This window comes from Neoarius graeffei, chromosome 2 (assembly GCF_027579695.1).
Source record: "Neoarius graeffei isolate fNeoGra1 chromosome 2, fNeoGra1.pri, whole genome shotgun sequence".
Lineage (NCBI taxonomy): Eukaryota > Metazoa > Chordata > Actinopteri > Siluriformes > Ariidae > Neoarius > Neoarius graeffei.
Window position 1 is genome coordinate 68,957,709 of NC_083570.1, and position 21,231 is coordinate 68,978,939.

General features: G+C 44.4%; 1 protein-coding gene across 2 annotated transcripts in view; it reads right to left on the reverse strand.

Annotated features, from left to right (window-relative positions):
* Positions 1–21,231, reverse strand: part of lamb1a (laminin, beta 1a) — a 42,250-nt gene that overhangs the window by 10,677 nt on the left and 10,342 nt on the right. For both annotated transcript variants that reach the window (XM_060914791.1, XM_060914792.1), the window contains exons 8-24: positions 20,784–20,904; positions 20,224–20,412; positions 19,551–19,727; positions 19,325–19,437; positions 18,939–19,018; positions 17,587–17,722; positions 17,347–17,505; positions 17,030–17,157; positions 16,700–16,820; positions 15,761–15,968; positions 12,718–12,861; positions 12,367–12,598; positions 11,947–12,110; positions 11,557–11,781; positions 11,234–11,451; positions 10,957–11,053; positions 1,262–1,631 (exon numbers count right to left, since the gene is read on the reverse strand). In XM_060914791.1, the coding sequence (XP_060770774.1) occupies positions 1,262–1,631; positions 10,957–11,053; positions 11,234–11,451; positions 11,557–11,781; positions 11,947–12,110; positions 12,367–12,598; positions 12,718–12,861; positions 15,761–15,968; positions 16,700–16,820; positions 17,030–17,157; positions 17,347–17,505; positions 17,587–17,722; positions 18,939–19,018; positions 19,325–19,437; positions 19,551–19,727; positions 20,224–20,412; positions 20,784–20,904 (2,882 nt within the window). The remainder of the gene's footprint in view (positions 1–1,261; positions 1,632–10,956; positions 11,054–11,233; positions 11,452–11,556; positions 11,782–11,946; positions 12,111–12,366; positions 12,599–12,717; positions 12,862–15,760; positions 15,969–16,699; positions 16,821–17,029; positions 17,158–17,346; positions 17,506–17,586; positions 17,723–18,938; positions 19,019–19,324; positions 19,438–19,550; positions 19,728–20,223; positions 20,413–20,783; positions 20,905–21,231) is intronic.

Genomic DNA, 21,231 nt, shown 5'->3' on the forward strand with positions numbered 1-21,231 from the left:
CATCACCAAATTGCTCCTGGATCATTGGGAGAAGTTGCTCTTGGAGGATCTTTTGATACCATTCTTTATTCATGGCAGTGTTCTTAGGCAAAATTGTGAGTGAGCCCACTCCCTTGGATGAGAAGCAACCCCACACATGAATAGTCTCAGGATGCTTTACTGTTGGCATGACACAGAACTCATGGTAGCACTCACCTTTCTTTCTCCAGACAATCATTTTTTCCAGATGTCCCAAACAGTCTGAAGGGGGCTTCATCAGAGGAAATAACTTTTTTGCAGGACTTTTTGCAGACTGCAGAGGACTGGGGTAAAGTTATTTTCTTCAGTATACCATAGAAACATCTGACAAAAAGCTCTAAAAACACTGAAGCAGCAAACTTTGTGAAAACCAAAATTTGTGTCAGTCTCAAAACTTTTGGCCACGACTATACAAATGACTGTTATTTTCAGTTCAGAATGAATTTCATTAGCAATGATTTTGAAACTGTTTCAGTGGGCAGCACAGGATGGAAATATGTGGTTACTAATCTGAATCCATCCATATGTTCTATCTGTTTCCTAATGTATAAAGTACTATCATAAATACTAAATTCCAGTTATTTGGTACGAAAATACAAAAAAGCGTCCATTTTTATGCAGCAAACATCTAATTGTGCATATCAACCTCACAGTTGTACTAGTGGACTACAAGACAAAGGGCTTTTGTCAAAATGGTTGTGATTGACACAAACAATGTCAAAATCATGTATAAATAGTGAAAATATTAAAGGGGTTAAGTGCAAACATTTTCAGACAGAATGTCAAAACACAAACCAGTTGCTCATTTGCTATGGCTGAACCTCAAATGATGTTCGAATGGGTGTATAATGCACATTTGCTCCACAACACCATTATATTATACTCTATGTAGTGAGTAAATACAGTGAACTGGAAGCCATTTGAACTAACTTGAAAATGGTATATTTTATGTGGCTCAGCAAGAAGGTTTTGGGTTCAAACCTTGTGGCCAATTGGAGCCTTTCTGTGTGGAGTTTACATGTTCATGTCTACTCTAAATTTCCCATAGGCGTAAATGTGAGTATAAACTGTTGTTAGACTCTGTGTTAGCCCTGTGATAGATTGGTGACCTGCCCAAAGTGTACCCTGCCTCTCGCCCAAAATCAGCCAGGATTGGTTCCAGCTCACTTGTGACCCTGACGGATAAGTGGTATAGGCTCAAACTGTACTCAGTTTGTTTGAACACATTTGGGTTGTAACATACATAGCTTGCTCCAGCAGGCTCTGGATCTCAGTGAGTGGCTGAGTGGCAGGGTTCTGGGCCAGAAGCTCACGGATTGAATTGGCACTCCTCTCCACGTTGTTGATGGTGTCCTGGTAGGGCCCTGTGATGCCGTTGGATTTAATGGCGTTAACTTTCTGCATCAGTCTGTGTGTCTGGTTAGTGAGGTCTCCTACGATCACATCCCATTCAGCGAAGCACTGGTGACAACGTTCACAGTGTGGAAATTCACCAAAGTAACCCCGAGCACAAGTGTCACAGCGGGGCCCTGACACACCCTCCACACACAAACAGTGTCCTGTGGCTTTGTTACACTGCTGCTCAGCAATTCCTCTAGGGTCACAGTCACATGCTGAAAGTACACACAAATACGGAAACATAACAAGACACCAATAAACATCACGTGAGCTCAATACCATTTTGTTACACTTATTTTAGGTTTAAACCTAGTCACTTCACAATAACTGACATGATTGAAATAAGGATTTCAAAATGCATCAGGGGGCGGCACGGTGGTGTAGTGGTTAGCGCTGTCGCCTCACAGCAAGAAGGTCCTGGGTTCGAGCCCCGGGGCCGGCGAGGGCCTTTCTGTGCGGAGTTTGCATGTTCTCCCCGTGTCCGCGTGGGTTTCCTCCGGGTGCTCCGGTTTCCCCCACAGTCCAAAGACATGCAGGTTAGGTTAACTGGTGACTCTAAATTGAGCGTAGGTGTGAATGTGAGTGTGAATGGTTGTCTGTGTCTATGTGTCAGCCCTGTGATGACCTGGCAACTTGTCCAGGGTGTACCCCGCCTTTCGCCCGTAGTCAGCTGGGATAGGCTCCAGCTTGCCTGCGACCCTGTAGAAGGATAAAGCGGCTAGAGATAATGAATGAATGAATGAATGAATGAAAATGCATCAGCTTTAAGACTGCTTCGTCCATTTAGATGTCAACATCAGATAAAGTGACACATACTTATTTGTAGCTCTATGCGTGTCTGGTTATGAATCTACACAACAACAACAAGGTCTGAAGGTTGATGTCACATTTCAGGTTATAAGATTTTAATGAATGCCTGTGGCAGTTCCATGGAACTGTAGTGACAGTTATGTACAGTAAATTTTCTCTGGCCCTTAATTAGAGTGTGTTTAATTTTACAATTAATACTATTTTTCTGGGGGCGGCACGGTGGTGTAGTGGTTAGCGCTGTCACCTCACAGCAAGAAGGTCCGGGTTCAAGCCCCGTGGCCGGCGAGGGCCTTTCTGTGCGGAGTTTGCATGTTCTCCCCGTGTCCGCGTGGGTTTCCTCCGGGTGCTCCGGTTTCCCCCACAGTCCAAAGACATGCAGGTTAGGTTAACTGGTGACTCTAAATTGACCGTAGGTGTGAATGTGAGTGTGAATGGTTGTCTGTGTCTATGTGTCAGCCCTGTGATGACCTGGCGACTTGTCCAGGGTGTACCCCGCCTTTCGCCCGTAGTCAGCTGGGATAGGCTCCAGCTTGCCTGCGACCCTGTAGAACAGGATAAAGCAGCTAGAGATAATGAGATGAGATGAGATGAGATGAGATGAGACTATTTTTCTGAAGCCTTATAGCAAGGACATGCCAGACTTTTTTTTTTAGATCTTTGTTTGTTTGTATATTCTTTTATATTATAATATTCTATTATAATATTTTACATATAACATTTGCAGCTATTTTGTCTCACTAAAGTTTCAAAGAGCTTATTTTTGACAGGGTACATTACAATTACGAAATATGCCAAGCTACAAAGTCAGAAAATGTCACAACCCCGCTGTATGTCAACAAAAAGCTATTTCACTTTTTTCTTTTTTAGAATAAGCCTTGATAAATATTTTTGTTGCTTTATGCCAGAAGTGCTTAAGTAGGTACCATGTAACTTAATGACCAAAGTAAAGTGTTACATAGAATTTATTTGACCCAGCTGAATGGCAAGCAGATGGAAATCCTGAATCTCATGAGATTTACATATCCCAAGGTTTGATCATTTCATCTATAAAGCTGTAGAGTGATCATAAGCTCTGCTTTAATTTTTAAATGTACGGATAGCAAAGCTTCGTATTTTGTAAGATTAGCAGGATTCATTTTGAGCCTCTGAGTTCACAGACATAGCTCATCATACTGTAGCTGATGAGTTGGATTAGACTGTGTCTACACTAAAGGTCACTTGAAAAGAGGCTGAAAGAACGAGGGAGGAAGTGTTGTAGGAAGGACATGGGTAAGGTAAATATTGGTGTGAAAGGCTATGCATTGTAACACATGAGTAAAGTGGCCACAGTGTGTTGAAAGACAAAAGGGTCTAACTAACACACAAAAAGATGCTAGACACTAAGCAAACATACCACCAGGATTACTTTAAACTGGCGTCATTTGCACAACCCCTCAACCCCCAACACACACAAAGACAGAATCCTTCGAACAGAAAGGTGTTTTTATTCACATCCCCCACACAGCTTCAATCCACGAGTCTTAATCTTCCTGAATAGCATTCCAACCTGAAGTGCTTCACACACATACAGACATTCTCCAAGAAAGGACTTCATCACCTCAGGGCCCTAATTTGGACAATAGGCTGTGTGGAAGTGGGGGCTTGGCGCCGAGGTTAATCCTACTATTGTAGAAAAGGCCACTGGCAATGCTGAGAGGCACAAGTTGCTGAAATATGTGGTGAATGTGACCCCTGCAGATGAAAACTGTCTGCAACTTTTTTTTTGTATATGTGGGAGGGATGGTGATCTGCATACTTGATGCTCATATTCACATGTACACACAAACTTAAACTTTCCAAAAGTGCAAAAGGACAAACGGAATATTTGTGTGACATCTGTGGCATTAAAATTGTCCTGAGGTTAAAACAAATATGAATATTTAAATGAAGGAAAACCCTTTTTTAAAGACACACCACAAACACCAGCCAAATGTTCTCACGAGGTCATACGTATCATATTCCTGTCCTTTATGTTTAAAAAGTGAAGTCATAGTGAAACTAGAAGTTTTTGAGTAGTTGCCTGAGACAGGAAAAAAAACCAAGTCTTCCTTCCCACACATGTTTTCCATTTTCATGAGGATACGTTTAAATTTGCAACAGAACGGTGGAGCAAGACTTTTGGATCACAATAAAAGAACAACATCTGGCTAACAGTCCACTCACAGGGACTCCGAGTTTCTGTCGTAGTTTATTTCCTAAAACCACTGTAAGTTGAGTTTAAGGTCTTTCATGAATACACTATTAAAGACAGAATGCTCATAGTGCCATGGTCCTAAGGACAAGATCTTTTGGCGATGCCTAAGGACTAAAGGTCTCACTACTCAGTCGCAATACATTTGAGTCAGTAGATTATATTTCATAGTGTGCGAGAACTTAGAGCATTTAATAAGTATCATTACCACCATCAGACAAAAGGCACACACTATAATCCAATCAGGGAAAGTCGTCATTGCTCTGCTCATGTGGACTGAGGCATACTGAGGTTAAGTCAACACAGAAGACACTCAGGAGGCAACTAGATCTTAGAGAAACACAGGGTAGGAGGGGGCTTCCTGCTAAGCTGGGCTCACCAACCTCAGCAATCTGGGAGAAAACACAAACCCTGCCCTGCTAGAGCCCTGTGATGAGAACTCATCCTTGGCCTGAGAAAATGAATGTAAACCAAAGACAGAGGTAGGAGCTCTAACTGCGTAGATATGTCTGAAATGTTTATGAATGTTATGTTAACACTGGAGGCAGTTGCACAGTCAGATGTTCTAAAAACTGCAGAAAATCATTTGTCTTGCTTGCTACAATCTTTGAGGATAAATGTACTTTAAATTTAAAGTGAGTTTGCGCATATTATAATGCGTTATGAAAGCAATATTAGTGTTTTGTTCACAGACTTGTTCGCTATCCATCTGTTCTTCAGTGGGATAAAGTTTACAAGACAAGTTTAAGATCTAGTCTGGTCTATTCCACTCCACTGCTTTCAGGGACAAAAGTTGATTTCTGCACTACGTCACCCACCCATGGCCCCTGAAGGGAAAATCTACTGGAACAAAGGTACTTTGTTGTCGAGGAGGAGAGGATATTAGGAGGTCTGGAGCTCATCATGGCGAAGCACATTTCAAGCAAACTCAGTATTGCAAGGAAACCTTTTGTACATTGCTATTGGTGTTCTTGGTTACCTTTATAACCTTATCTATGTTCAGAGCAGAACATCAGTCCAGTTGAACTCTATGTGTACAGTGTAAGGGTGTGTGATATGGTCAAAATATCATATTAGATCCTGATACATGGATTTTAAAGCCAGTGACTTGTTTTTTTAACACCAACTAATGCAGTGCTATAAAAGCATGGATGATACCTGCAATATTCTTAAAAGGGCAGATCCTTGACTTGCAAATGACATCAAAACAAAATAGAAACCCGGATGTTGGCCACGTTGGTGGATATACAAATGTGGGGTCAAGCGACATTCCATACAAAACATAGTCACACGTGCATGACTCTCTTTGTTTTTCCACTGCTTTAAAGGGGTACTGAAGGCAAATTTTTTATTATCAAAATTCTATTTCTCATTTCCCCTCCTAGAACTGCCACCTTATTGTGGTGGAGGGGTTTGTGTGCTTGAATGATCCTAGGAGCTATGTTGTTGGGGGCATTATGCCCCTGTCAGGGTTTCCCAAGGCAGACAGGTCCTAGGTGACAGGCCAGACCAAGAGCAGTTCACCAAAACCCCTATGGAGAAAAAATCCAGGACCGTGACGTCGCCCGGTATGACGCAGCCGGGGCCCCACCCTGGAGCCAGGCCCGGGGTTGGGGCTCGTATGCGAGCGCTTGGTGGCCGGGCCTTTGCCCATGGGGCCCGGCCGGGCTCAGCCCGAAGAGGTGACGTGGGCCCGACCTCCTGTGGGTTCACCACTCACAGAGGTAGCAGTAGGGGATTGGTGCAGTGTGGATTGGGTGGCAGTCGAAGGCAGGGGCCTCGACGACCTGATCCCCGGACACAGCGGCTGGCTGTTGGGACATGGAATGTCACTTCGCTGGGGGGGAAAGAGCCTGAGCTTGTGCGGGAGGTTGAGAGGTACCGGCTAGAGATAGTCGGGCTCACCTCCACGCACAGCTTGGGCTCTGGAACCCAGCTCCTCGAGAGGGGCTGGACTCTCCACTTCTCTGGAGTTGCCCGTGGTGAGCAGCGGCGGGCTGGTGTGGGCTTGCTTATAGCTCCCCAGCTCAGCCGCCATGTGTTGGAGTTTACCCCAGTGAACGAGAGGGTCGCCTCTCTGCGCCTTCGGATTGGGGAGAGGGCTCTTGCTGTTGTTTGTGCCTACAGGCCAAATAGCAGTATAGAGTATCCAGCCTTCTTGGAGTCCCTGGGAGAGGTACTGAGAGGTGCTCAGACTGGGGACTCCATTGTGCTACTGGGGGACTTCAATGCTCATGTGGGCGACGACAGTGACACCTGGAGGGGCGTGGTTGGGAGGAACGGCCTCCCCAATCTGAACCCGAGTGGTGTTTTGTTATTGGACCTCTGTGCTAGTCACGGTTTGTCCATAACGAACACCATGTTCAAGCATAGGGGTGTCCATAAGTGCACGTGGCACCAGGACACCTTAGGTCGGAGGTCGACGATCGACTTTGTAGTCGTTTCATCTGATCTCCGGCCCTATGTCTTGGACACTTGGGTGAAGAGAGGGGCCGAGCTGTCAACTGATCACCACCTGGTGGTAAGTTGGATCCACTGGCGGAGGAGGAAGCTGGACAGACCTGGCAGGCCCAAACGTATGGTGAGGGTCTGCTGGGAACGTCTGACCGAGCACTCTGTTGGGGAGGTCTTTAACTCCCACCTCCGGGAGAGCTTTTCCCAGCTTCCGAGGGAGGCGGGGGACATTGAGTCTGAGTGGACCATGTTCTCTACCTCCATTGTGGACGCAGCTGTTCGGAGCTGTGGCCGCAAGGTCTCCGGTGCCTGTCGTGGCGGCAATCCCCGAACCCGGTGGTGGACACCGGAAGTAAGGGATGCCATCAAGCTGAAGGAGTCCTATCAGGCCATGTTGACCTCCGGGACTCCTGAGGCAGCTGACGGGCATCGGCAGGCCAGGCGTGCTGCAGCTCGGGCAGTTGCGGAGGCAAAAATCGGAACTGGGAGGAGTTCGGGGAGGCCATGGAGAAGGACTATCGGTCGGCCTCGAAGAAATTCTGGCAAACCGTCCGGCGCCTCAGGAGGGGGAAGCAGTACTCTGCCAACACTGTTTACAGTGCGGGTGGGGAGCTGTTGACCTCGACTGGGGACATTGTCGGGCGGTGATAGGAATACTTTGAGGATCTCCTCAATCCCACCGTCATGTCTTCCACTGAGGAGACTGAGGCTGATGACTCAGAGGTGGACTCATCCATTACCCAAGCCGACGTCACTGAGGTGGTTTGCAAGCTCCTCGGTGGCAAGGCACCGGGGGTGGATGAGATCCGCCCTGAGTATCTCAAGTCTCTGGATGTTGTGGGGCTGTCTTGGTTGACACACCTCTGCAACATCGCGTGGCGGTCGGGGACAGTGCCTCTGGAGTGGCAGACTGGGGTGGTGGTCCCTCTTTTTAAGAAAGGGGACTGGAGAGTGTGCTCCAATTATAGGGGAATCACACTTCTCAGCCTCCCAGGGAAGGTTTACTCCAGGGTACTGGAGAGGAGAATTCGACCAATAGTCGAACCTCGGATCCAGGAGGAATAATGCGGTTTTCGTCCTGGTCGTGGAACACTGGACCAGCTCTATACCCTTCATAGGGTGCTCGAGGGTTCATGGGAGTTTGCCCAACCAGTCCACATGTGCTTTGTGGATCTGGAGAAGGCATTCGACCGTGTCCCCCATGGTATTCTATGGGGGGTGCTTCGGGAGTATGGGGTTCGGGGCTCTTTGCTAAGGGCTGTCCAGTCCCTGTACGAACGGAGCGGGAGTCTGGTTCGCATTGCCGGCAGTAAGTCAGACCTGTTCCCAGTGCATGTTGGACTCCGGCAGGGCTGCCCTTTGTCACCGGTTCTGTTCATAATTTTTATGGACAGAATTTCTAGGCACAGCCAGGGGCCGGAAGGAATCCTGTTTGGGAACCACAGGATTTCATCTCTGCTTTTTGCGGATGATGTTGTCCTGTTGGCTTCTTCAAACCAGGACCTCCAGCATGCACTGGGGCGGTTTGCAGTCGAGTGTGAAGCGGCTGGGATGAGAATCAGCACCTCCAAGTCCGAGGCCATGGTTCTCGACCGGAAAAGGGTGGCTTGCCCTCTCCAGGTTGGTGGAGAAGTCCTGCCTCAAGTGGAAGAGTTTAAGTATCTCGGGATCTTGTTCACGAGTGAGGGAAGGATGGAGCGTGAGATCGACAGGCGGATCGGTGCAGCCTCCACAGTGATGCGGTCGCTTTACCGGTCTGTCGTGGTGAAGAAGGAGCTGAGCCAAAAGGTGAAGCTCTCAATTTACCGGTCAATCTACGTTCCGACTCTCACCTATGGTCATGAGCTTTGGGTAATGACCGAAAGAACAAGATCGCGGATACAAGCGGCCGAAATGAGTTTCCTTCGCAGGGTGGCTGGGTGCTCCCTTAGAGATAGGGTGAGAAGCACAGTCACTCGGGAGGAGCTCGGAGTAGAGCCGCTGCTCCTCCACATCGAGAGGAATCAGCTGAGGTGGCTCGGGCATCTTTCTCGGATGCCTCCTGGATGCCTCCCTGGGGAGGTGTTCCAGGCATGTCCCCCCGGGAGGAGGCCCCGGGGAAGACCTAGGACACGCTGGAGGGACTATGTCTCTCGGCTGGCCTGGGAACGCCTCGGTGTTCTTCCCGAGGAGCTGGCCGAGGTGTCTGGGGAAAGGGAAGTTTGAGCTTCCATGCTTAGACTGCTGCCTCCGCGACCCGGTCCCGGATAAGCGGCAGAAGACGAGACGAATGCATTTCTGACAGCTATTTTGTCACTGCTCTAGCAAGTTATGAGTGTTTGAAATATGCTCTGTAATATATCAGTCCATATGTCAAAGCAATGGCCGTAAACGAGATTCGTTGAGACCTGTGTGAGACATCGTAGGACGGAAGTAAAACGTACAGCAGAAATCAAAGTGACCAACATCTGCCAACGTTGTCAAAAGACACACGCGCCCTCCTTCGAATGCTGTCGTAATCAAGCCGGAAGTTTTCCCTGTGTCCGAAATCGCTCCCTACTCACTATATAGGGCACTTTATAGTGGGGACGCCATTTTGTAGTGCCGTCCAAAACCTTAGTGAGGATTATGTGGGAAATACGCTCAGTATAATATGTATTTATCACAAAAATACATGCATGTATTTATTATTTTGAAAACCCACCAGCTGCCTGATCTGGCACATTTTAATCGTGCGACAGTAATGATGTAAATACCAGCGCGACGGACTAGTCCTGATCCTGTCGTCTTTCCAACTCTTCTCTACTCCACGTTGGTTCGAAGTCGTATGGAATAATCTTCATCGCTGATGAAGCTGGCAAATCTCGAAATTAATCTAAATTGGAATGATATGGTGATCTGGCCACTGTGTAAACAGTTTTCAAAATGGCAGCGCTGACACTTCACGTTTGAAGTCTTGCACAAGTCTCATGAAGATCGTGCGGATAAGTGACGCCTGCCGTGGACCATATGAATTACATTCAACATGGCTAAAAACCGAAAAGGCTGATAAGTGTAATATAATGTGCCAATACAAGTCACAATATAAGGTTAATAAAACCGATAACGTAATTGAATAACACGTTAATTAAGAAATAAAGCAAGTTTAAAAATGACTTCAGTTCCCCTTTAAGCGTTCTTTTAGCTATGCCATATCTTTGTGCTGTATATGGTTGTGATCACAACAGTACTCGGGACCGTGGCACGTTCCGATTTTTTAGAATTCCGTCCATAATTTGGAAAGAGGGTGAGGAAACTCTGAGGCTTAGTACGGAGAGGAGACGAGCACTGCTGAACAACATCGGCAGGGCTGATCTAACAGAGGCTAAAATCAAAACAGCTCGTGTTTGCAGTGATCATTTTATCTCAGGTGAGATTCAAAAGCTTTCTCAATAATATCATGGAAGAATTTATTTTGTGTTGCTAGAATTTTGCTATAAAATGAGCGTTCTCTTGTTGTGGTTCACTTGGCCGTTGTTATAATTTTAACACGTATATTACCATTTCGCTTCTAGGAGCGCCAGCAAAATTATACAATAGACACGTCCAGACTGGGCACCCACTCAGAAAATGGGCTACGTTTCATCCAAGGTCAGACTTGATTCTTCGGCAGCCAAACCAGATAGAACGCGATATCTAGGTACTCGATGGTCAGTAGAAGCATCTTATCTTCAGAAAAGTCTGACTTTTTAAAATAATATGGGTCAAAGCCACACATATCTATCTTCTATTTGTATCGAATCTTTGCACGGCCATTCAAATCATGGTAATACTGAGAAAATTCAGCATTGTTTACAGACACGCTTTCAGCGGCTGCCATCCTAGTTGCTTTGTATATCCATCATCATGGCGGACGCTCATGACGTAGCACATTTTGATCACGTGGTTACAAGTCATCTATTGTGCGATAATTTGTCATTAATTTCATAAAGAGTATTATTAATTTGATATTGTCATTTTACCCAGTCCTAGTACAGTGTCAAGAGTCAATTTCACCAGATAATTTAAAATGATAGTTCTGAGCTTACCATGACATTTGACTTCAGGGTTACCCCAAAAGAGCTCTCTGCACTCCCTGCATGTTCTTCCTCCAAATCCAGGCTTACACATACACTGGCCACTTATCTGGATGGATGTTAAATAAGCATACTATTTTACAAACAGTACAACACACTGACAAACTATGAGGGCATGAAATTTATGTTGAAATCATACACTACACAAGTATGACCACTGATAGAAAATAGCATGTATCATAGTATCTGCTCAAGCCTATTGGTTAGATATTATATGAAAGGACATTACCTCATTGCAGGTAGAGCTGAATGAGTGACTGGGGTCACAGTCACAGGCCTCACAGCCTTGACCACTGGCTATGTTCCAAGTGTCTGGGGCACATAAATCACAGTGCTGTCCAACTACATTAGGCAGGCACTGGCACTGCCCATTGTTCTGGTCACAGTGGCATTCGCCGACGGAGGGACAGGTGTCCTGCCTAGTGCCCATATGGTTACACACACACCCTGAGGAGCAGTAAACAATAACTCACTGACAGGCTGAAATAAAAACAAATCACCTATGATAAACATGCCTAAATTAGGTAAATGCAAAAATATCCTGGTGCTTACGCCTGCAGTTCTGTGTAAGGGCATCTCCATAATAACTCAGCTTGCACTGGCTGCAGCTCTCGCCCTCTGTGTGGTACAGACATTTGAGGCAGACACCTGTGCGTGCATCACATGATCCTGGGTCCATCATGTCAATGTTGTTACTGCACTGGCAGGGACGACACTCTCCACCAGCCTCATGAGGGTTTCCATAGTAGCCTGGTGCACACTCATCACACCTTGCACCTACATGAAGTGAAGTAAACAAGAGACCGTATTATAGTACTCACAGAATCACTTATAAAAGAACAAAATATTCTCCAACATTCTGTAACCAAACATAAAACTTTGGCTTGACACAATCACCTATGATATAAGACTTTTTTTTTTTACTTGTTTGGTGTTGATTACCTTTATAGCCCTGGTTGCATACACAGTAGACCTGGTCCGAGTCATGGCTCTTATAACATGCTCCAGCAAACTGTCGGCTGCTGCCAGGGCCATCTGGACACATACAGGGGCGGCAGTGGTCTCCAGATCCCAGGACAGGGTCACCGTAATAACCATGCAAACATCTGTACAAACAGGCAAGATTTATCAGCAGGTTTATATGATTTTGCATTGAGTATAATATTTATACTGCATGCATACTGGTTCAGCGATGTAGAATTCACAGCATAAGTAATTGGACAATTGCACACTTGTGTCCTGGTGAGCTGACAAAACCTAACAAAAACTAATGATATGGCAACGTCAGTGCAAATGATGACGATATAAAACCATTCAATTATGTACAGAATGTACAGAATCACTGCAAAATGTGTCACTAACCTCTCACAGCTGTGTCCAGTTGTGTGGTCCCTACAGTCTAAGCACTGCCCCGTTTGGAGGTCACACTGCTCCGCATGACCATTACAAGTACATGGCCGGCAGTTGGGGAAGCCCCAGTGTCCAGGGAGACAGCGATCACACTGACGTCCATACACTCTGGGAATACACTCACACTGACCAGTGGCCTCATGGCAGAATGCATGCACTGAACCTTGTGGATCGCACTCACATGCTGGAGAAAAGAAACAGCATGCATTAACCTACTATACCCATTAGCTCTGTGTATTTATTAGAGAACAGTTGAAGTATAAAATAGTACGAATTCTGTACACAAATCAAAATGAAACTCACGTCTGCAGCCCTGAGGTCCAAAGAGGTAAGTAGAAGGGGCACATTTGTCACAGTTTCTACCCACCACGTTGGGCCGGCATTGGCACTGGCCACCATTCGGGTCACAAACCGTACTAAGAGAACCCTGAGGGTCACACGCACAAGCTGTGGGTGTGAGAAAGAAAAAGATTTAATATTCGATTCATTCATTCATCTTCAGTAACCTCTTTATCCTGGTCAGGGTTGCAGTGACGCCAAAACCAATCCCAGGAATACTGGACACAAAATGTGAGACATTACCCTGGATGGGACACCAGTCCATCATAGGCTACCATCCATCCATTATCTGTAGCCACTTATCCTGTTCTACAGAGTCACAGGCAAGCTGGAGCCTACCCCAACTGACTATAGGCGAGAGGCGGGGTACACCCTGGACAAGTCGCCAGGTTATCACAGGGCTGACACGCAGATAAACAACCATTCACATTCACACCTACAGTCAATTTAGAGGCACCAATTAGCCCAACCTGCATGTCTTTGGACTGTGGGGGAAACCGGAATACAGGGAGGAAACCCACATGGACACGGGGAGAACATGCAAACTCCACACAGAAAGGCCCTCGCCAGTCACTGGGCTTGAACCCAGGACCTTCTTGCTGTGAAGCGACAGTGCTAACCACTACACCAGTGTGCCGCCCCATAGGCTACCATGAACACACTAATTTAAACCTAGAGGCAATTTATAGTGATTTATGTTATATATGTTTTCTATCCATCCATCCATTATCTGTAGCCGCTTATCCTATCCTACAAGCTGGAGCCTATCCCAGCTGACTACGGGTGAGAGGCGGGGCACACCCTAGACAAGTCGCCAGGTCATCACAGGGCTGACACATAGACACAAACAATCATTCACACCTAGGGTCAATTTAGAGCTACCAATTAGCCTAACCTGCATGTTTTTGGACTGTGGGGGAAACCGGAGCACCCAGAGGAAACCCACGCGGACACGGGGAGAACATGCAAACTCCGCACAGAAAGGCCCTTGTCAGCCACTGGGCTCGAACCCAGGACCTTCTTGCTGTGAGGCGACAGTGCTAACTACTACACCAGTGTGCCACCCCATAGGCTACCATGAACACACTAATTTAAACCTAGAGGCAATTTAGAGTGATTTATGTTATATATGTTTTTTAATCCAGTATAGTTTTTCAGCATAACATTTAAATGGGTATAATTAGCAAATATATGCTATACAATTACTGTATCATGTCAAAATTCATATGATTTTTCCAAAGTTTTCAGAAATTGTGGTTATGAAGTCAAGACCAAAGTAGATGACTGCTGGATCACACTATATCTGAAATCAGGAATCGTGACTGTGGTTCCACTTGAGAGAGCATTTTCTTTCCAACTTGATGAAAAGGTGCTTTTTACCTGTTATGCATACCACAAAACTCCTGGCCAATTTGTCATGTTGACAGGAGAACAAAGATCATATCACAATGAGGAGGACTTAATAGCACTTGGTGCATTCCTCAGGATGAAAGACCTATAGTGTCCATTCTGTTTTCTGTATTGCATGTTGGAACACGTTGGAGTGATTTAGAAGTGCAATGCAGCCCAGGCCCATCTGATAGCTAGGTGTAATTAATAAAGCACACACACTAAATCACACAACCGTACAAAAATGTCAGACAACCCATTGTAAAGTGAGTGGAAAGGGGACATAGGTGAAGTTGTAGCTTTCAGCAACCATTTTACATCCTATTTTACAACTACATCCAAATGCTTAGTAAAGACAGAGAACTTGGTGATGTAATTTCACTACAATGCATACTGTAAATACAGACTAATTATCAGAGGGGAACCGTCAGGGCCTTCTAGGCCTTCAGAGAAGGCCCAAACATATCAGTGTTTCAAATGTTGTATTTCATTTTTCATTCTTTCATTATAATTATTCTCTTCTAATTCTAATTTGGCCTCATTTTCTATCAAATTTGCTTCAGAAATGAAAAAAAAAATAGAGTTATCCAGTGAGATTTCTTTTGTTTCTTGTCTCTAGGCTGAGAAGAGTTTAGAGCTGGCTCACTCATTGGTTAGGACTTCATTGCCGGGACAGAAGGCCATGGCAGTGTATGTTTATGTAGGAAGTGACAGATGCCCAATCAGATTTTGATTTATAGTGGGAGGGACCAAAAATGTATCACCCTCAGCCTTCTCGAAGGCCAACGTGACCTTAACCGCAAGTCGTTCGTCAGTAGTGTTAGCGAATGCTAATAAAGTGGTCAAGCCAGTGCTATTGAGAGCAAGTAGCACAGGCTAATGATCCAGAAACTAAAATTTCTGTCTCCAGACTCTTCTTCCACACACACTCGCCACAGTATTTTTCACTTATACTTAAGTATTCATTTCCCTATGTAATTTACTTTGTTACTTTTAAAACCAACATCTATAACTACACACAACGGAGCTACCTGGCAGCCTGCTGCTAATCCATTGCAAAATCCTTTGCCCTGTTGCTTTTTTGGTGTCTGGCTAAGGTTTGGCTGAGCTGAAGTCCCAGCTCTAATAGGAACGGTTCGCCACTGCTACTTATTAATTAAAATATCACTGAACTTAAATGATCAGAACTATGCCCTTGCCAAACAATATGTAATATATTATAAAACCTGCTTTTTCCAGTTTTATTTCCTTTTCCCAGTATCTCTGTGATTATTACACCTTTTGGGAGTAGATAGCTTCAAGGTAAATTCTACCAAACCTGTAATAACAGTAATGAATGCTGTTTCCTGTCTAGAAGACTTGTCTGTCACTTTACTTGACAGCAAATAAGATGGACACTGCTGAGAAAGTTGGCTCAGGAAGTAAGTGAAGCCCTATAATCATGTTTGAAGCACACATACACAAGCTATAACATGCAAAGACAACAGCAGGGACCAGAGATGAGTGAACAAGGAGAGCGAATGAAGATGTATGACTGGCATGCCGAAGAAAAAAAAGACCTTAGGCATCGAAAAGACTGTCAAAAAAAGGATGTGATCATAAGTATGTCTGTGAGTACCTTTAGCTCCCTGATGCAGTAGAGCAGACACACTGAAGATATAGTTCTTGCAGATGTCAGGCATGGGGGTCTTCACCACAGACTGACTATTCTCTAAGCAGCGGTAGCGTTGGAAGGTGTCCCATGCACTGTTGGTCACCAAGTCACCTCCCTCCGATCCAGAACCAGAGAAGATATCCAGATTCTTACAGTGTGGCATCAACACAAGCTGGAAAAAAAAAAAAAACACACAGAGCAATACACTACCGTTCAAAAGTTTGGGGTCACTTTGAAATGTCCTTATTTTTGAAAGAAAAGCACTGTTCTTTTCAATGAAGATCACTTTAAACTAATCAGAAATCCACTCTATACATTGCTAATGTGGTAAATGACTATTCTAGCTGCAAATGTCTGGTTTTTGGTGCAATATCTCCATAGGTGTATAGAGGCCCATTTCCAGCAACTCTCACTCCAGTGTTCTAATGGTACAATGTGTTTGCTCATTGCCTCAGAAGGCTAATGGATGATTAGAAAACCCTTGTACAATCATGTTAGCACAGCTGAAAACAGTTGAGCTCTTTAGAGAAGCTATAAAACTGACCTTCCTTTGAGCAGATTGAGTTTCTGGAGCATCACATTTGTGGGGTCGATTAAATGCTCAAAATGGCCAGAAAAATGTCTTGACTATATTTTCTATTCATTTTACAACTTATGGTGGTAAATAAAAGTGTGACACTTCATGGAAAACACAAAATTGTCTGGGTGACCCCAAACTTTTAAACGGTAGTGTACGTTGAATGGGCTTGCTGTCATGAATGTGGTAAGTGATTTAGAGCCAGCTTTCCATTTCATATGTTGCAAAAAAAAAAATTTGCAAGCAATGACTTTTACCCAATGAATGTGCATTTTCTTTCAAGAATCATTTTACAGTCAGCTTAGAGATTTCGTGAGACAACATACGGAGTCAATGAGTGTGTATGGGGACTGGATGTCACTGCTGGTAGAGTAGCGAGGAAGACTCAGACGCACTGTGTAGTTCAATCCCTCTTCAAAACACACCGGCCTGGGTAACACCATATATCTGAGAAGAAACAATGTGATCATACAAATAATATGATGCAAAATGTAATAACTACACAAAAAATTCACAGAATGAATTCAATTATCAGAACACAAAGTTCCTTAATCATTTTTAATATTAAAGAGGCAGCAAAGAACAGGTAAAAAGATACAAATGGCATTCGGTTTTACAAATTATACAATCTGTTTTACACACAAATACACACGCACCTGGAGCCAGGGTGTAGGGACACCATTTGGTTGTCATCATCTGGCACAGTATTGACACAGCGGCTGTCAGCAGTGATGGCATGAGGCCTGATGACAGTCATCAGTACTTCCTCCCACTGCTCTGGAAGCTACACAGACAAACACACAATGATAGGAAGAATGAAAACTCATGCAATATGATGTAACATGGATAGAGGAGTCATGGTGTGCTAAGAATAACACACTGCCACATTGTATTTGTTCTAGACATATAGTGAAAAACACAGTATAAAAACTTTATACTTCAAAAAATGGTACAGATGTGTGCTGGAACTAACCTGGGGCTCATAGCGAATAAGGATGTCATATTCCATGGAAAAGGGGATATTGTCAATGCTGAACTCCAGATAAGCTCCTTCTGGAACATTCACAAAGCCAATACCAGTCCAGGTTGGACTTCGGTCCTGAGGATACGGTCTCTGTACAACTGTCACACCCTAGAGAAAGCAAGATTTCTAGTACACAGCCCAATTCAGATTTATAAACCACCTTAGATAGATATAAGGCAGGTAACTTACAGGTCCGAACTTTGCATCTTCTGCTTCATAAACGTAATGGTCCAGAGCAATGAAGTAAAAACCGGACTCCACCTGGTCACAGCGTCTGCCTGACATGTGCTCCCGACACTGACAAAACCCTGTCTCTGGAGAACAACTGAGGAACACACAACATGATCCTCATCAGTCTTAAAACTCTGGAATCTGGTGCAGCAGTGAAGGCATGTTTACATACAGTATATGATGGCATAATTTAGATGTAAATCTAAAACCTTCCAACTTCTTAGTGCTAAAGGTGATAAACAATTCCATTTGAAAAAATAAGTGAACTATATTATTCATAGGGCAGCACAGTAGTGTAGTGGTTAGCACTGTCGCCTCACAGCAAGAAGGTTCTGGGTTTGAGCCCAGCGGCCGGCGAGGGCCTTTCTGTGTGGAGTTTGCATGTTCTCCCCGTGTCTGTGTGGGTTTCCTCCAGGTGCTCCGGTTTCCCCCACAGTCCAAAGACATGCAGGTTAGGCTAATTGGTGGCTCTAAATTGACCGTAGGTGTGAATGTGAGTGTGAATAGTTGTTGGTCTCCATGTGTCAGCCCTGTGATGGCCTGGTGACTTGTCCAGGGTGTACCTCGCCTCTTGCCCATAGTCAGCTGGGATTGGCTCCAGCTCGCCCATGACCCTGCAGAGGATAAGCGGCTACAGATAATGGATGGATGGATATATTATTCATTGTCTATGCCACTTATCCATTGTGGGTTGCAGGTGAGCTGGAGCTGACACTGGGTGTGAAGCAGGGTACACCCTGGACAGGTTGTTAGTCTATCACAAGGCTAACACAGAGAGACAGTCAGCCATTCATGCCTATGGGCAATTTAGAGAAGCCAGTTGACCTAATCTATATATCTTTGGACTATGGGAGGGAACCAGAGCACCCAGAGGAAACCCACACAGGCACAAGAAGCACAGAAAGGCCAACTGTCAGTCAACTGACAGGTTTGAACCTAGAACCTGCTTGCTGTAAGGCGACAGCGCTAACCACTGCACCACTGTGCTGCCCTAGAGCTATTTTATATTACACTGAAATTAATGCTGATGATATAGCTATGGAAATGAAGGTGGATGTACAAGACTTCATTTTTATGACATGCTATGCTTGCTATATGTACTATGTGTAGTGTATTGCATGCTTTAAATGCCTTTAAATAATGAGATTAGTTTGAGCACATAAGATAGTAGCTATCACATTAACATACGCCCTGTAATGATGAGCTTTGGATCAAAAGCACAATTCATGTGAGTTCGGTACATAGATCTTGAAGGTTAATCCTCATATCCAATCAACTAGAACTTGCACTGAGTTGCATGTCATACTCACTCATTATTGAGAGCACCTCCAGCATCACAATCGCATGGCCTACAGCCGTCCATGTCATTGCTGAGCCCCCAGTGCTGAGGCTGTGAAGGGAACAGCTTGTTAAAACACATTTTGAACAATAAGCTGTTTATGACAGACCACCCAAGACGAGAGACTAAGCATTCCACTGTGGGGTGGCCTGTGTTTGCCTTTGAATCTACTAGCTGGATACATAAATAAAATGAAGGGCTGTTCTAGAGATTATCTGGAAACTAAAGGTCACCGAAACAAGACATAAAACAATAATAATATTCATCAATTTAAAGCATCATGCCAGGTCCCTCTCTAAATCAACAGAATAGAATAATGTCCAGGAAATACATGATTAAAACCCAAGGTCAACCTACCAAGCACTGGTCACAATCTCTTCCCATAACTAAGCGCTTACAGTAGCAGCTCCCTGAAATTGTGTCACAAGGGCTTCCACCAGGGACTGTTCCCACAGGGTTACAGGTGCAAACTAGAAAAAAAAGGACAACACAAATCATGGAAACACTTTCTCACTTATTAATATTCAAATGCAAATGATCCCCTTGACTATGAAGCAAAAAACTGAAATGCCTACATATGTACCTTTACAACCCAGAGGATCATCACTAAGGCCATAATGGCCTTGCTTGCACTGGTCACAACGCTCCCCCTCCACATTAGGCTTACAACGACACTGTCCCGCGATCAGTCCAAGAGAAACATCTGTCAGCGCATCACAGATGCCTCCATTCAGAGAACCAACGGGATCACAGTCACAGGCTACGGAGGAACATTTAGCAACAATCAAAACATGAATATTCCAAGATGTAATCAATAAACATTTAATTATTATTCCAAACAACAAAAAGCCAGAGGTCACACTGAGGTGTGGTTTAACAACATGCAGTAAAAAAAAAAAAGTTTAATAATTAAATATGAGAAATGACTGTGTTTCGAACAATTTGGCCATGTGTGTGGTCCAAAAGATTAACATAAGCCTCAGACATCACACAAAATGAAGTGTGAAACTTCAGCAGAGTATTTTGCTCTTTGTTGACTAGCAGCACTTCAAAGACCAGGTGTTTCCCACCCCGTGCTCTTCCCCCCCATCATCCCAACCACAAAGAAAGACAGAGAGGCTCAAAGATCTAGCCAGACATACCTTTCAAAATGAACTAGCCCAGACAGAAACACTGAGAAACAGATGAGAGCAGAGAGGAAGAGACAAAATAAAGAAATGAGAAATGGAAGAATGAGAACAGGAAGAATAACCCACGGTCACAGATGTTAGGGTCACGGATGTCCTTCTCAGGATGCTGGTAGAAGAAGGGCTTGCACTGCTCACAATGGTGGCCCATAGTGTTGTGCTGGCAGTCATCACACACTCCTCCACTGACATTACCGGAGGCCTGGTACACCGCCATGTCAAAGTGGCACGAGGTACTATGGTGATTGCAGTTGCATTCTGGAGAGAAAATGGCAGATTATGCATTTGCTTTATGATACTTTCCATTATAGTTGAAAATATTTTCTTAATAATTGTCATGTATCATAATATTTAGTTCATCTCTGGGTAATGGTGGAACTTTAGTTATAAGTTATAACCTTTTAATATTCAGTCATGTTGTGGAATGATTTTTTTTAAGTACATGAAAATCAAATAATTGATAAAATGACAATATACAAACATCTATTTGTTAATTTAAGAAAAGTTGGACTTGTTTAATGTTACAGAATTACTGACATTATCAGTGTACATGAAAACAGTTTTGAGCTGCGATAGCTATACTGTCTCATTACACTACACTTGTGTAACATTTCCTGAAAGTGTTTTACTTTTGCAGGCGTTGGTGTTACGGCCCTCTGCAGGCCTCCAGGGCAGGTCATGGTAGAAGTCCTGACAAAGCTCACAGTTCAGCCCCATGGTGTTGTGGTTACACATACAGTGGCCATGGACCTACAGAAAAAGAGAAAAAGTGACCATTAGGAATCTTAAAAAGTAATCAAACCATTTAGAGTTAGTAAGGACTGACTAAACTAGTATGGTAATTGAATAAAAAGTACCAGTTTCTTCACCATTGCTCTGATTAATTGACATTTTAACATTAGAGAAAAAAACAAAACATTCAACCAAAAGCAACTACAGCAAAGATGCAGCTATTCAAAATGAGCTGTAAAATCCCCCATCCAGATGGAAGCAGGAACTGTTTATACTTGATGCATCTGGAATCCATTAACAAATGCCAGCTCTGGCAGCATTCGCTCGCACACACACACACAGCTT